The 17,109-nt window shown below is 42.4% G+C and overlaps 1 protein-coding gene across 1 annotated transcript in view; it reads right to left on the reverse strand.

Annotated features, from left to right (window-relative positions):
• LOC149287942 (MAP kinase-activated protein kinase 2-like) overlaps window positions 1-15,435 on the reverse strand; it is a 32,956-nt gene extending 17,521 nt beyond the window's left edge. Inside the window, exon 1 of the mRNA XM_089492331.1 lies at window positions 15,232-15,435. Within this exon, the coding sequence (XP_089348457.1) occupies window positions 15,232-15,435 (204 nt within the window). The remainder of the gene's footprint in view (window positions 1-15,231) is intronic.
• Between the last annotated feature and the right edge of the window lie 1,674 nt (window positions 15,436-17,109).

Raw genomic sequence — 17,109 nt, forward strand, 5'->3', positions numbered from 1 at the left:
CGTAAAGGTAAACTTTATACTGTACTTCCCCATGAGGTCTAAAAATTGGGTGCGTCTTATACAATGGTGGTTGATTTTTTTAAACCAACTGCTGCTTACCTTCATCCGCCGCAGCTGCACAGGAACCCAGTGGAGTCACGTGAATGCACGTTGCATCACATGACTCCGCTCAGTTCTTGTTCCTGTTCAGGTAAGGTTGGGGAGTGTATGTATGTTAGCATGGATCCGTGTGTAGGGGGCACAGGGAGGCTGAAAGTGATGTGCATGTACTGGCTGCCTGAGCATGATAGGAGTGATATTGCTAACAGTTGCTACCAGCCAACATCAATCACACTCATATCATGCACAGGCAGCCAGTACAATAACTATGTAATTTTTTAAATTTTTTTTTTTTAATTTTGGCTCCCAAAAATAGGGGTGCGTCTTATACAAGGGAGCGTCGTATACTTGGGGAAATACGGTAATACTCCTACAAATAAAAGTTGTCAAAGAATACAATAAAAGTTAAAGGAATATTTGTTTCTGCTCTCATAATCAACTAAAGCTGGTTAAGGAAACAAGGTAGTTGCTTATAACCAGATGCATATTTTAGGTGTGTGTGATTTCAGTGAAGAGGAAGCTTGCAGTTGATATCACGGTGCTCCGAGGAAGGTGCATGGTGACATGCAGCACTATAGAGCTGGCTGAGGAGATCAGATACTGCCCTCTGACCTACCCAAAATGGAGAATGGCAAGAGAAAGGCCCGAGCCTGCACCGGGTCAAATCACTATACTACAGCTCCCTCATAGTAAGCCATATCCTGGTGCTCATTAACCGTAAGTGGAGCTGTACAATAGAGGTTTAAACCAGTGTATTCTGAGCCCTCTGATGCAAAGCATCTGAATAAAGTGGCTTCATTTTTCCATGGTTGCTGACAGGGCCGCCATCAGGGGGTACAGCCTTTACAACTGTAAGGGGCCCGGCTGTCCTGAGGGCCAGTTTGGGCCACCAAATAGAGGGGGCCAGAGGAGCCCTGACTGGCAGAGGTCTCGTGGAACATTAGATGAAGTCAGCAAGCTAGATCCTGCAACTGTGAGCAGCAGCAAGGTGGTGAAAAAAGCGGCAGCTAAAGTAGAGTGCATTTTGAAAACTATTAGTTTTGTGCCATCCTTGGACCCGAAACAGCTTGCCTGTGCCAAAAAGATGAGTAGAAGAGAAAGTCCTGGTGGTTGGTGTGTGTGGAGGGGGCCCCCAGACCATTTGTTTTGTAAGGGGTCCGAAAATTTTCGATGGTGGCCCTGGTTGCTGAATAGAAATCTACCTTTTTCCCCATGTAAACTCAGGAAAAGGTGTGTCAGGTTAGATGGAATAAAGGGGACAGGAAGAACAACTCCCATTGTCTGTAGTTAGAATCTGGAAGAAAATAGTGGTATGCACAAAATGTTTCCAAAGGGTCTATAAAAATGTGCACTATTTTTTTTTTTTTTTACTGCATAACAGCTTTTTTAGATCAATTCTATGTTTAACATTTATACACAGACGAATCGGGATGATGGTTAGACTAGCAGATGCCTAGACAGAGCCTATTTACAGACGGTAAGTGAAATTAACAGAGCAGAGAAGTATAAAGAAGAGCAAGAAGTAAGAGGGTCGGAACGGTAGAAGTATGTAACATTTAGGTGGGTTCTCCACTTTGACCACCGAATGTATTTAAGCTACACATGTCCTTCATGTACGAGGCCCAAGATAGTAAAATTTCAATGTATTGCCCAAAATTGCCCTGAGGAGGAAAAAAAAAAAAAAAAACCTCTATTTCTCTTGCCCCTTATACTTACTTTGATAGCCTGGTTGGAGTGTTTTTATTCTGGAACAAGGCTTTAATAGCATTACTAACTTTGAAAGAAGTGAAGCAGTAAACATTTGTATGAAGCAAGCACTCTGAATTCTGTTTCTACTACCAGAACAAAACCGGAGAGCCTCTTTCAGTTTTACACCTGCAGCATAAAACAGATATAGCCAGATACATTTTGTGACAGAGGGCATAGAGTACCATCTGGTTTTTAGTTTACAGACAGGTCTTGCTGGAGATAAAGCTATATGCGGTAATATCAAATTTTCATCCACTCAAGCTGCAAGAGCTCCCCAGCGAGTAACCTCTTCTATTGCCTTTATCAGGCAGCCTAGTGTGAGCTGATAAAATATCCAAAAAAAAGTGTAAGCAGAAATTCCTCATCATATTGTTTTTCAAATGTCCTCTTTACTTTATAAATTTAGCCTCCCAGGAAAATGGTTTAGATAAGGTACAGGCTGTAAGTAGAGAAGTTCTTGAAGGGAAGGTCAATCCCATAAGGTGAGGGTAACCACTGTCAAAACATCCTAAACTCTGGTGCGAAAGCATGAGAACCAACAAGTGTCTCCATACTTTGGGGTAGTGTTCTGAAACCTGGGATCCATATCAAAGAGGGAGATATAGATAGATAGATATATATACATACCGTATTGGCTCGAATATAGGCCGCACTTTTTCCCCCCACTTTAAGTCTTTAAAGTGGGGGTGCGGCCTATATTCGGGGTCTAGCGCCCGACGCCCGGGACGTGCAGTCCCGGGCAGGCAGCGGGGTTAGGATACAGATCCCCCGCAGCGGTGCAGGGTACCTGCATCCTATTCCCCGATACGCTTAGACAGCCTCCCCTGCCAGCACTTTCCACGGGGGGGGGTTCCCGGCACGGGAGGTTGTCTAAGCGCATCGTGCGGATGGTCACCGGCTGCGGAGGTTGTTTACCCGCATCGCCGCACCTGGTGACCGTCCGCACGATGCGTTTTACCTCTGCCCCCAAGACTTACCAGAGCAGACTCCCGGGTGTCTTGCGGGGCCGGCGGGGGACATCTACGCAATACGTGTATACAACTTCCGGTGCCAGCACATCCGCTGAGTCCCGGCACCGGAAGTTGTATACGCGTATTGCGTAGATGTCCCCCGCTGGCCCCGCAAGACACCCGGGAGTCTGCTCTGGTAAGGCGGGGGGGGGGGCAGAGTGGCAGCATATCTCGGGTGAGATGGCACCAAGTTGGGCAGCTAGAAAGACCAAGCAACTGTGGGAAGTGAGAACTTAAGCTTTTAAAACTATACAACTAGTGCAGCCTAAGTATATATTGTAGACAATTTAGAGGGGGAAGGTCGTCGCTTTATGGTAACTTCCCAGACAGGGCAATCCAATTAACTCAAAAAGGAGTCTATCCCTCTTCAGCAAATTAATGCTTTACACTTATTTATAACTTCATGTTTTACAGCAGGCTGAGTCAAGTAATTTTCTTTTTACGCATTTCTTCCATCCTCAATTTAGTCTGTGCTGCAAAGAAATAATCCTAAAGCTTCTAAAAGTATGTCATCAACTGAATAGCGCCTCATCCATAATCCCTCTCTTAGCGATGGAGACAACAAAAAGGCAGATGAAGCTTTGTTTTATATAGAGATAGGGTATACCCTTTTAATTATTTTTAGAGGGATTCAGCAGAATCGTCCCCCTGTGTATTTGTATTATTTGCTCAGACTCTGGGTCCATAGTTTACAGGAGGTAGGTTTGGGCACGCACACTATATGAGCAACAGTACGTAGACACCACTACTAAATATGGAAATCAAGTGTTTTAGGTACATCCATTGCTAACAGGTATACCAGAACAGGCTAATTGCACCGTATGGGTTGTATTGAAGAGGTCAGTGACTTTAAATGTGGCACTGTCATAGAATACAAACTTAGCCACAAGTGCATTTGTGAAATTTTTTGCCCTGATAGATCTGCAAGTGCTATTATTGCGAAGTAGAAGCAACTAGGAGTAACAAAATCGGTAGACTCCTCAGTAAATTATGCAAATATTTAAGTACTGAAATTATCAGTGCTTTTTCTATTGGTGAGGCTTCTTCGGCCATTTAACTGTTCCTTTAAGCACAAGATTACAGTGTAGTAGCCAGTCTGCATCATCTTGTACGATTAGAAATGGAAAACATTTTTAACCTTCTTGATGCCTTTATGGAGGGAACATATTTTAAAAAAAAATCTGGGTATGTTATGCTACGGCTCCTTTAAATAGGCATGTTGACATCCCTCACCCTGTTGTAGACTTCAGCTACCTTATGAACGCCTTAGCCTTTCAATAAAATGTGGAATTTTCCATGTTGACAATGTTGAATTTTCTTGAATTTTCCCATTAAAAAAAAAATAAAAAAAATAATTGGCTTCCACATTACATTTCATTTCCACATGACTATGCATTTCACAAAGTTGATTCTCTCAGGGGACATATTACTGAAGCAGGTACCATAATTAGCCATGGCTCCTTTCATGACATTTTATATTGATTTCTTTATGGGAGTACATCTGGCTTGTTAAAATAAATATCCAGCTGTATCCCAGTCTACCTGGCACTTACTGTCCACACAAATCTGCCCAGCCCTGGCTTAAAAAGTTAAAATATCCAGTAAAAAAAACACTAAAACTTTAAAGAGAAATTGGAGCACATGACAGTAACAAGAACTGAAATAATAAAAAAAAAAGTTCTTCCTCAATTAATTCAGACAGATGAAAAAAAGAAAAAAGTTCCTGTGTGTGACAGCAAGCTGTAGAGAGCCATTCATTCATCATTTGTCTCTCTTCGCAACAGTTTCTCAATTAACAAAACCAGAAGCAGAAGAGGGGGCTGGAATTCACAGGAGGAACAAGCTATGGTAAGTTTAGCAGAAAAACAGGGGGGCAGTCAAGTAAGAACACTCTCACATTCACAGAATTTCACCAAATTAAATGGAAGCTAGTGACTGATAAGGAATGTATAACATGGTGTGTCCAGGCAACAACAACCTTGTAGCCAGCAGAGCTGTAAGCTGCTGATGTCACATAGACGCACACAGAGTTGGCAGCAGTGCTGTTACCTGACCCAGAGTCACCCAGCATACACAACTAGTATGAAAATTAATGTTTGTCACACGGAACCTCTTTTACCCCTCTCAATCCCATGATGATGTACGTTCATAACATTTACTGGATAGATCTAAAGCAACTAATAGGTTAAAGACACACACACCGTGAGAACCACACAGTTACTTAGAAGGTAAGCGTAAATGCATGCTGACGACTAATCGGATTTCTCACTGGATCAACAAACTAAACTAATTTTGTCCGTACAACTAACTAACTATTTCCCTGTATATTCTTCTTTGTTAAAGGAAAAAATATCTAGCTCGTCTTTAAATGCATCTATTGAATCTGAACACTGTCCGTAGGTAGTAAATTCTATATCAATTGTTCCAACTGTAAAGAGCTCGTCATTGCTTTAGGTGAACATCTCCTTTAAGTCTGAGATAATTGATCTATGCAAAGAGCAAGATGTCATCTAACAGATCATCAGAGAGCAGCTGGTATTGCCCCATTGGAATTAACTAAAATATAATCCTTAACTAATAACTATTTTAAAGTGACAAATGAAGTTTTCCCATAGATACTGCCGTGTTAATTCGCAGTCGATTTATGTACCTGCTGCTTTTCTATGTGAAACCGTGGAGGAAGAAAAAGTTTGCATTAGCAGTTACAATAAAAATGGCAGTCTTCAAGAATGCTTTTCTTCTTTCTAACTGGCCATGTGGCATTTATACTTCCTCTAAGCTAAAACCTACAGCATGATCTTATCACGGTGGTGCTTCCTCTTTCCTTAAAGACTACAATGATCGGGTAAGTTGTTTCATTTCTGACACATCATGTAGCCAAGGAAATACAATGTATTGCTTGCATGCAACAATTGCGGATAAAACTTACATTTTATTTCTTTAGCCACACACAGGTAATTGGAACTAAGAAAATATGAAAATACTATATGGTGAATACTGAAAAATCTGAATTGAACACTTCTGCTATGAATTTCCCTAGACTAAAAAAAAAATAGCAATTTTTTTTAGATAAAACACTTAAATTTCACACTCTGCTAAGTTAAAAACAAACAACCCTTCGCAGATCCATCAATTTATTCTTTCCTCTGAAGGTTTAATCACATGAAAAGTAAGCTTTTCCTATTTCTATGGCAACAACCTATCATCCTTGCTTTCACAGTTTCATGACAATTGCTCCCATCAAAACAAATAAAAAAAAAAAAAAAAAAAAATGTATTTCTTAAAATGTACATTTCAACATGACTTACTGAGGACTGGGAGATTTGGTACAAAAAGAAAAGTAACAGTTCTTTTATAGAAGAGATTTGGGGATCTTGTGGCATTAAATTTGTTATAGGTTGGGAAGGAGTGAGTAAGAAAGTGTTTATAATCTTTAGAGATGGGGGGGGCAACAATTTTGGATAATAAACCAGGGCTCGACAAATCCCAGGCGCCAGGTCGCCATGGCGACTCAGAATTTTGTCCTGGCGCCTAGGTGTTTGTCAGCCTGTGATCGCGGGGGGCGCTGCTGCTGTCTGCCCAGGAGTCTGAGCAGACAGCACAGCCACTCAGAGCCCGCCCCCGAGCCTGAGATCACTCCCACGGAGTGATTCTGTAGGCTGAAAACGCGGTTGCTGGAAAACCAGCAATCGCATTTTCAGCTGCCACAGGCAGCCTCAGGAAAAGGGGTTGAGTGTTGATTGGGTCCTCACACAAGTGTGGGGACCTGACCCAACACCCCCTGCTGCCTGATCGCTCCAGGAGAGCGAAAGTGCAGCGTTAACCCCTTCAATGCCACGATCGTGGCATTTTAGGGGTTAATTCCCGTTTTGTAAGGGGCTCTGCTGGTGGTCTGCCTGGAAGCCCAGGCAGACCAGCAAAAGCAAAAATGAGCACCCACAAGCCCTTTGATGATTCCTGTAGGCATGGAAGCCTACAGCAGTCATCAGAGACTCCCCCCTGCAATGGCTGGTCTATAGACGAGCAATTGCGTCCCAGCTGCCAGAGGCAGCTTCAGGGACAGGGGGAGAGGGTTCTTTGGTCTCCCAACACCCCCCTGCTGCCTGATTGCTCAATGAGAGCGACAGTGCAGCGTTAACCCCTTCAATGCCACAATTGTGTATGACACATTCGTGGCATTGCAGGGGTTAACATTAAGTCCCCACAAGCTTGTGGGGACAAATATCAGTCAATGCTGTGCTCCAATGGAACATCAGCATTGAAAGCGTTAAAAAAACAAAAAACAAAAAAAAAAACAAAAAAAAAACAGCACTGACCTGAAAGTCCAGGGTGCTTCCAGGTCAAATGCTCCGAGTTTAGTAAGTGGGCTGATAATGATCAGATCACTCCTAACCAACTGTTAGTGTAAAAAAAAAATCCTGGCTCCTAACCTTTTTAGCTGGCGCCTAGATTCACAAGAAATTTGTCAAGCCCTGTAATAAACTATACATAAAAAAATATATATATATTTCTGAGATGGGTATGATCATTGAATAGCATCAGGAATAAGGTTTCTAAGGCCATATTCAGTTAAGTTAACCAAAGTAAGTAGATCAGCAACAATTCTATCATTTGGGTGGCTGAACCCCTCTTTTTTCAGATGCTAGCAAGGGATTGGACATCTTGACAGAGGTCTGTGGCTACAACATAAAAGAACCAAAAAATGCTAGCTGTAGTATATACAGAAAGCTCCAAATCCACCCTGAGTTTTTACAAGCCATAAAATAACAGTCTAAAACAAAACAAAAAAAATCCATCAGATATACAAACATACTAAAACACCAAAATTAAGTATTAGTGTTAGTGTAAATGAGCAACAATGGACTCTCTGCCTTGCTTCTGAATCAGTAAAATGCATGTTTTCTAAAATCTGAACCAACATCGCCTTGAAAAGTTCATTCATAACAGTCTGAAGATGTCATAAAAAAGGCGGGTGCTAATCATGAGTTCTAGGCGACAAGATTAACCCATTTTACACAGAACGTTTAGGAAGGCTCTCTTTTAGACAAACAATGATACAAATCCCATCTAATGGTAAATTATAGGCCAGGCTGGATAAATCCCTGTACAGAGTCCTAAACCGACTCCTTGATTGATCTCAGCATGGTTCCTGATTAAGCTCCTCAGATCTTACACAGGGGTCAGGCATTTTCACAGTAAAGTTTCTTGTGCACGTCGGGATCCACATCCCACGCAGAAGGCAGAAAACTATGTACCTAGTAAGTCTCATCTGTAAAAGGTATATTACGGTTAGGCACTTATAGAGAAAATCGAACTGTGTGGAGTTTTTTTTCCTGTAGGGTTTAGTTACCTAGAAATAAGTGCCAAGAAGGATTGTTACTTGAAGCAGATCAAAATTTTATGTGCAGTTTTTTTGCATACGTGTCTCTTTGACTTCAGACGCACTACACAAGACGCCGACGTATTGTTTTAAATAAATACACACGTGCCTTGGGAAAGAATGACGTGCACAGTTACATTGCACACAGTGTCACGCATGATGCAGTTGGTACTATGGTTCAGACCTCCGACTAGATGTATTAATTCAAGTTGACCGTGGTTAGGCGTTTACTTGCATGATACATATAAAGTTACTATTTATGAGGTCTTTTTGCACCAATATAACCATAACAACTAGAGTATGGTAGGAGTTTCCCTTTAAGAAAGGCCGATAGATTTAATAAACCACGTGACCCCTTTAATCTCCAAAGCATGTTCCTGGAACAAAACTAATGCATACTACCCAATACTGTCTGGAGACCACAGGGGCTCTATTAAGGCACTGATCCAACATCTCTACCTGTTAATACTTAAGCAATGACACATTAAGAGATTTCAGTTAACCTCTGACCATGTAATACTTTCAAACAGCCAAATCAGAGGCTGAAGTAGGTCAAGGAGACTTGTGCAGATTATGTAATGAGCAATTTCTATTCCGCTTTCTTCAACTGGCTCAGATCTACCTAGATCAGGCTGGAAATGGAAACGTTATATGGTTTACATCTATGTGTAAAATTATGAATATATCTTATACAAATAGAAATAAAACGACTGTAATAAGGTGAGAAAAAATGGGGGGGGGGGGGGGGGATGACTAATAATACTTGTCTTGACATTCTTACTCATCACAGACAAGAAAATTACTATAACTTTCCAGTTGTGTATTCATATTACACACACAGTATTATAATAAGTATCCAATTATGGAGTTACCTAGAAGGACTTTAGGTTCATATAAACATAGACCAGAAACTCAATTTACATGTATAACACAGGAGAAGCCATCTCAACGTCTTAGCATCAGCAAAAATATTACTTAAGGCAGCCTACACAAGGGCGAGCGGGTAGAAGTAAGAGAAACTCACGACAGGAAATGGCTTAGATACTGGTCACGACAGTTTGAGACATAGACCTCAGCTGTCATGGCTAAACCAACTATAATTACTTAACAGAAAGCACAAGCTTTAGGTAGCTTTAGTTGAAAAATTCGACAGTTTACTTATAGAGATGGAAAACAAATACGAGCAATAAGTAGCCCTAATAAAATTTGGTTATATTAAAATATGTGGACACTTCTCCACATGGACATCATAGTTCACAGGATAATACCATATGATAAACATTTTTGCTCAGATGATCTTGGTAAACTTACAGCATTAGATAGGCTAAGCAAGTCGCTTGTAATAAACTCATCATTACAGAATATTTCTTAAAGTAAAAGCTTTTTATATGGCTTGTTCCGTTTCTTTAGGCACTAAACCCCTCAAGACACCCTATTCAGGGCCTAAAACTGAAGCATACTTCACAATTACAGTTCCAATACCACACACAGAATAAAGTCAAGACCAACGTGTGTGCAGTGCCAAGGGGTGCGTCATTTGTAACTTATTATTATTCATGCCAGAGGGCTCTACAGACCAGGATCACACTCCTATTAGCACCCAGGTCAACCAGTGTTCAGCAGGGTCACGTAACATATCACACATTCACATGCTAGACACATAGATGCTGGCTCTGCATGGGAGACTAGGTGCTTAGGTAAGCCGATTGAGGAACCCTGCTCGTGTGTCTGAGGTGGTTAAAGAGTTGTGTGTGTGTGTGTGTGTGTGTGTGTGGTTCACAAGTAATATGTGTGGCTTTGATGTGGAATGTGTATGTTTTATTGCATTTGACTCATTTGAGAATACCAAGTTTATGCTTGGCCGAGGAGTAGTATGTTTGTCAGAGTGGCAAAGAAAAATATATCCTTAGTCTGGTGTGGCTGAGTGTATGTTACACTTTTACATATGGAGATGTGAAAGTATCAAATTGCCTATAACAACAATAAGTGTACTTTCCTTTAAATCTATTTTTAAAACCAAAATCCCCATGCCATTATGTCTAATTTGCATGCTCGGTGTCGAATGTAAAGCAGAATGCAGAGTCAGGGACTCTTAAATATGGTCATTTTTGTTTGCGCCTGTAGAATCTTAGCATGATCAGGGTTTTTTTTGGTGGGGCATTTGACTGGATATTTCTTACAGCATGAAGAATCTGCATGATAAGAAAGCCTCCCCACGCTTTCCTACATTAAGGAAGTTGAAAGAATCAAACTAGACTGTGGGAGTGATGACATGTATAATGAAGAATTATACCACCATAGCCATGGGAATTGGACGCCCATGAATCCATTGATCCTACTGGCAAAAAGTTTTTTACTTGATGAAGGGCTCCACATCGTGCCAATCGGTTAAATTATAACTGACCATCGTGTATTGTTTACATGTTCTTTGCCAAGCAGATTGGACATATATAAATGTAGATTACATATATTATTTGTATTAGCGTATTTGCTTGAATATAAGACCACCAAAAATGTGAATATTAATTTAGGAAAAAAAGAAAAAGCCTGAATATATGATTACCCTATTGGAAAAAAAGTTTTACTAGTAAATATAACCACTGTCTTATATTGCAGGTCGTTTTCTAATCAGACCTCAAATAGGAGGTCTGACTACAAGACTAAGACCCACATCCCCTGCAGCGCTGCAGGGAACCTGGATCCTCCTCTCCGGCAGCCGGTGGAGGTCTGTGAAATGCGCGCAGACAACCTCTGCTGCTGCCGGGGCTTCTATGGCAGCGCACCAGCATCTCCGGCAGCACCTTCCGGTGCTCATTCATATCAGCCCTGGCAGAAGTGCTGGCAGCGGCGGTTGTCTGCGTGTACCGGGCAGACCTCCACTGGCTGCCCCACTAGACACCAAGGCGTCTGAAGCACGGGGGACAAGTCTAGGAAAGCGCTGGTAAGTTGGGGGAGGGTAAGAGTGGCATATGGGCGGTTAAAAAGAATATCAGTGAGGCAGAGTGGCATATAGGGTTGTATAAGTCATATCGGGGGGGACAGAGTGGCATATAGGGGGTATAAGTCATTTCTGGAGGGCAGCGTGGCATATAAGGGGGTATAAAGGTATATCTGGGGGGGCAGATGTGCATAACTTGGGGCAAGTTAGGAAATAAAAACCAAAAATGCATTTTTCTCAATCATAGTTTTCATTAAATATGAAAAAACATGTGAATTCATATTTACTAGTAAAACTTTTTTCTTATAGGGTAGTCATATTCAGGCTTTTTTCCTAAGTTAATATTCAAAATTTTGGGGGGTCATCTTATCGAGCACATAAGGTAATGTACATGTAAACTATCTTTTCATATTTCATAAAAACTACGATTGAGAAAAATGCATTTCTTGTTTTTACTTGCCAACCTGCCCCCAGTTAGGCACATGTGCCCCCCAGATATGCCTTATACCCCCTATACACCTATACATATAGTGAGATGGTGCACGAGCCAGGGTACCACCAAGTCCTTCAATAAATCCAAAATAAAGAAGCAGAGGCTCACCACTCAAATAGTAAGGTGAGAAAGGCTTGAGAAAGACCTGTGTGTCGAAACGTCGCCAGTGCGAAATAAACTCACCTTACCATTTCAGTGCTGAGCCTCTGATTTTTTATTTTGGATTTATACCCCCTATATGCCACTCTGCCCCCCAGATATGCCTTATCCTTATACCTCCCTATATACCACTCTGACCCAGATATGCCTTATACCCCCAATTTGCCACTCTGCCCCCCCCCCCAGACTTACCAATGCATCCCTAGACTTGTCCCACGTGCTTCGCACTCCCTGATATCTAGTGGGGGCAGCCAGATAACATCTGCGCGATGTACGCAGACAACCTCTGCTGCTGCCCAGCACTTCCGCTAGGGCTTCTATGACCGAGCACCGGAAAGTCATGCTAGAAGCCCTAGCGGAAGTGCTGGGCAGCAGCAGAGGTTGTCTGCACGCATCACGCAGACGTTCACCTGCTGCCTGAGAGGAAGATCTAGGTTCCCCGCAGCGCTGCAGGGGATCTGAATCTTAGTCTTATAGTTAGATCTCTATTTGAGGTCGGATTATAAGAGCAAATGCTCTGAAGAAAAAAAAAAAACCTTGTATTATATTTAAGCACCCATCATGTACAAAATGGTTAACATCTTTAGTTGCACACACTCAAGTGACATGCAACCTTGAATATCCAAATCAGAGTCTATTCCATCCTTTATAGGGGTTTATTTTTTTATTGACTGGTACATTGAACATGACAACCATTTGGACCGTCCAGTCTGCCCATTTTTCCTGATGTAAATACTCAGACCACAATCTTAGAATCAGGATAGCTTTATCCCTATCTCATGCAAGTCTGCATTTCCTCACTGCATTAGTCTCTTCAACCTGATTCATGGTTGTTCCGTTTATCTACCACCCTCCTGGTAAACTAAAACTTCCTTACATTATATCTGAACCTCCAACTCTCCAGTTTTAGACTATGGTCTCATGTTCTAACATTTTGGCTCTAATAACCGTTATCCTATAAAGAATTTACCATTTTGGTAGCTGTCCACTGAACTCTTTAAAATACACTGATACCCTGTCCGAGATTGGGGTCTTCAGAACTGTAGCTAATACTCTAGATGAGGCGTGACGAGATATGTAAAGTATCTCTTTCTTTCTGCTACTAATGCCTCTAGCTCAGGGCTCGACAAATCCCAGGCCTAGGTTTTGTCAGCCTCTTACATCCAGAAAAAATTGTGGATGTAAGAGGCTGAGTCACCACACGGGGGCGCTGCTGCTGTCTGCCCAGGAGTCTGGGCAGACAGCACAGCCACACAGAGCCCGCCCCCGAGCCTGAGGTCACTCCCACGGAGGGGGTTGTGTGTTGATTGGGCCCCCACCCAAGTGTGGGGACCTGACCCAACACCCCCCTGCTGCCTGATCGCTCCATGAGAGCGACAGTGCAGCGTTAACCCCTTCAATGCCACGATCGGGGCATTTAGGGGTTAATTCCCGTTTTGTACGGGACTCTGCTGCTGGTGGTCTGCCTCGAAGCCCAGGCAGACCAGCAACAGCAAAAACGAGCCCCCCACAAGCCCTTTGATGATTCCTGTAGGCATGGAAGCCTACAGTCATCATCAAAGAGACTCCCCCCTGCAATGGCTGGTCTATAGACCAGCAATTGAGTCTCAGCTGCCAGAGGCAGCTTCAGGGACAGGGGAGAGGGTTCTTTGGTCTCCCCATGAGTGTGGAGACCAGCCCCAACACCCCCCTGCTGCCTGATCGCTCCATGAGAGCGACAGTGCAGCGTTAACCCCTTCAATGCCACAATTGTGTATGACACATTCGTGGCATCCCAGGGGTTAACATTTGTCCCCACAAGCTTGTGGGGACTAAATATCAGTCAATGCTGTGCTCCAATGGAACATCAGCATTGAAAGTGTTAAAAAAACAAAACAGCACTGACCTGAAAGTCCAGGGTGCTTCCAGGTCAAACGCTGTGATTTTAGTAAGTGGGCTATGATGATCAGATCACTCCTGACCAACTGTTAGTTTAAAAAAATCCTGGCTCCTAATTTTTTACCTGGCGCCTAGATTCACAACAAATTTGTCAAGCCCTGCTCTAGCTATACAACCCAGCACCCTGTTTGTTTTCTTTGATCAGCCTAGGGTGCCAACAGCATGAACTTGGAACTGCTGGGTTTGACTCAGCCACATTAGAAATACCTTTGCTGCCTGACTCAATTAGAATTGAGTCAGGGAGTGAAGGTATAAACCCGATATATGTTATTTTAATGTATTTCACAAGATTGTCACACATGCTACGCTGTAGAATGCCATATTTGGGTATGTGACAGGTGTACTTTTAACACTGTACATGTAACAAGCAAGGCATGTTGTCTTCAAAAACCCAGAGACACTGTTCCATTTTAATCCGTAGTGTTGAATGCCAGCATCACCTGCTCATATTATCTATGACAGGTGTCACAGGCACTTCCTCCAAGAGCACATATGACGATTGGCTCAGACAGCTGTCAACCATATTCTGTATCTGTCAACGAATGCTGGCAATGGCCAAGGGCATTTAAAGATCTCCGGGTAAACTTTCATTGGCAATACACATATGTAGCGTCCAGAGAACCCAGGATTTAGGGAATCACAAGGTGTTTACAGACACACGTCTATCATGGACCGTAGGCCTACCATGAATTGAGGCCTAAATAGTTGTCCAAGTCAAAAAGTCCATCAATGGATCAAGAACATATAATATTAGAATTGTTTCCAGTATTATCTTACTGGACTCTAGCTTTGAATCCACTTCGAATCTATCACCTACACAGTCCAAGTAAGAATTGCGGGGGAACGATTCACTAAACAGTGAATTGCGCCAAGATGAAAAGTTCCATTTTACTGGATTAATTATGAAAGGAGAAGACGCACACCAAAATGGTGTTTAAATACAGCTAATGCCATAAAACGTGAACATGTCAATCACAACCGAGTATAAACCCAAGCATCTTTAACCGACGCGTTCTAGTAGATTTAGATATATTAACATTATCAAAATGAATGCCAATACTCAAACATAAAGCTTAGTCTACTGCTGATGGCAGGAAATTCCTGGCTTCCCCTTTTGGCACGGATATTGTTAGGTTTTGGGGTTTGTTTCAGTGACCTTATCCGGTTCGACACTGAACAGGCTTGCACAAGGTTATTGGGGGGGGGGTGGAGAATGTATATCCTATCACCTTTTTTTAACTACTTAAACCCAGCAGCTGTGATGTTCAAACCTATAAATATACATCCATATGGTGGATCGAAGATGATCAAGTCTCTAAACAAAAAGGGAAAGGGAGGGCAAAGTCTCAAAACAAAGAAAGCAAGCTGTGTATTAACCCTTAGCTGACACCATAAGCCATCTGTCCTCCTCTAGTGTAAGAAGACTTCTCCCCACCCCCAGTCACAGGTTCGTTCTCCTACCTACCTTCAGAGCAAACTTGTCCCCAGTCTTTTTGCTGAAGATCTCGAGGACTTTTCCATTGATGCCCAGTCCCAGCACTTGATTGGTCACCTTGTAGTCGTCGGTGATGGCATTCTTTTTAATGGGCAAATTAAATTTATGTTGTTGAGGTTGTTGTTGTTGCTGTTGCGGCGGGGGGTTAAGGAAGGAAATCCCGGGGTTCATCATCTCGGCTACAATATCCGAAAAAAATCTTCCAATGGACTCAGACTTTCAATTGGGGTTACCGACAGAAAAGTGCAGTGGTGGAAACAACCTGTCAGCGACTCTTTACATGTAGAACTTGTAGGGGCCCCAGAATGTTCGGTTCCGGGGACGTGGGATGGTACCTCCCGGTTTAGGTTTCTAGAAGGAAGAGACGTGGGGGCCCTTTAAAGGAGCTAGAGGGGAGGGCCCCTTAAGCTTCTGACATCCAAGGTCCCACCGAGAAGAAGGGCGAGTTCCCGCTGCTTTAAAGGACCGTCTAATTTAGTTTTCTATAGGCGGTAATAAATCACCAATCCACCCCAATCCGGTCTCGTCTCAGGACGATGAAGCAAGATCTTTAACAAAACGTTCCGCCGCCGAATCACTTCCACGATGACATCACAGCCTCGAATTCGGCACCAACTGCCGATCTTAAAAGGGCAACTCACAGTCTTAAAGTGGCCACACGCACGTAGGACATTCAATACCGTCTGAGGGGGACTCAGTAGTTACTGTAGCTAGATTTATTTGGGCCTAAGAGTATGGGAGCAACCTTTAACCCCTTCAATCCCAGGGGTTTTTGGGTACCTCAAAGCCCCGGAGCAATTTTGCCATTTTTGCGCTATGTCGGTTCAGAGATTATTCTCTTTTCCTGTAAATAGTGTACCCATGTAAACTATATATTGTTTTTTCAAGGAGAGATAGAGCTTTCTTTTGATACCATAGTTGGATGATTAGCTGAACATTTTGAATGAGAAATTTAGTAAAAACTAGAGAAAATTAGAAAAAAAAAACAGATTTCTTTTTACATTTTCCCTCTGAATCCTCAGAAAATTAGGTAAAGTGATGGAAAATCCCCTCCAAGTTTATCAATTCAGGTGCCCTGATTTCAGAAATACCTAATTTATATAGATTTTCCATACTTTCCCAGCACCAGGGAGCATACTATAACGTGTACATTTTTTGTAGAATTTTTATGCTTATTGTTTAACGGGTTAGGGGGTTGTGAACGGGGGCAGGAGGGTTATACTGGCTAGATGTTATGCTAGGGCAATGGGATGTAAGGTTTTATAATTTTTTTTATTTTGTATATTTTTTAATTTTTTTATATTTTATTTTTTTTTGCATTTTTATATGTTTTTTACACAAAAATGGTTAGAGGTCCTCTTAGGGACCTCCTGAACATGCCAGTGATGTCACAATGACATCATAGCTCACATTATTATTATTTTTTTATTATTTATATTATTATTTTAATGATTTTTTTTTTAAATGAATTAACAGCTTTTTTTTCCCTTCACTGTTTCAGGACGGGAGGGGGAGTGAGAGACATGGTTTCTCACTCCCCTCCCCGCGATCCCCCTGCACCGATCACACTGTGATCTCTATGCAGGTCCTCACAGACGTGCATAGAGATTGCAGCGTCTGTGCCTCATCGGAGGACAGGATATCCTCTGCAGGGGATATCCTGTCCTCCGATGACCTTCCGGGTTACGTCAGCAGTTTGAAATGTAACAGCTTTCCGGCTTTCATGCCGGAAGCTGTTACAGCAGATCGGACAGCAGAAAGCCGGCGATGCCGGCTTCTGCTGTCAGTGGGGAGTCAGGTCAAACGACAGCCTGATCTCCCGTGCAGCGGCAGGGATGTGTCCCTGGC

Source organism: Sceloporus occidentalis, unplaced genomic scaffold (genome assembly GCF_023333645.1).
Source record: "Sceloporus occidentalis isolate IW3139 unplaced genomic scaffold, rSceOcc1.0.p SCAF_55, whole genome shotgun sequence".
Taxonomy (NCBI): domain Eukaryota; kingdom Metazoa; phylum Chordata; class Lepidosauria; order Squamata; family Phrynosomatidae; genus Sceloporus; species Sceloporus occidentalis.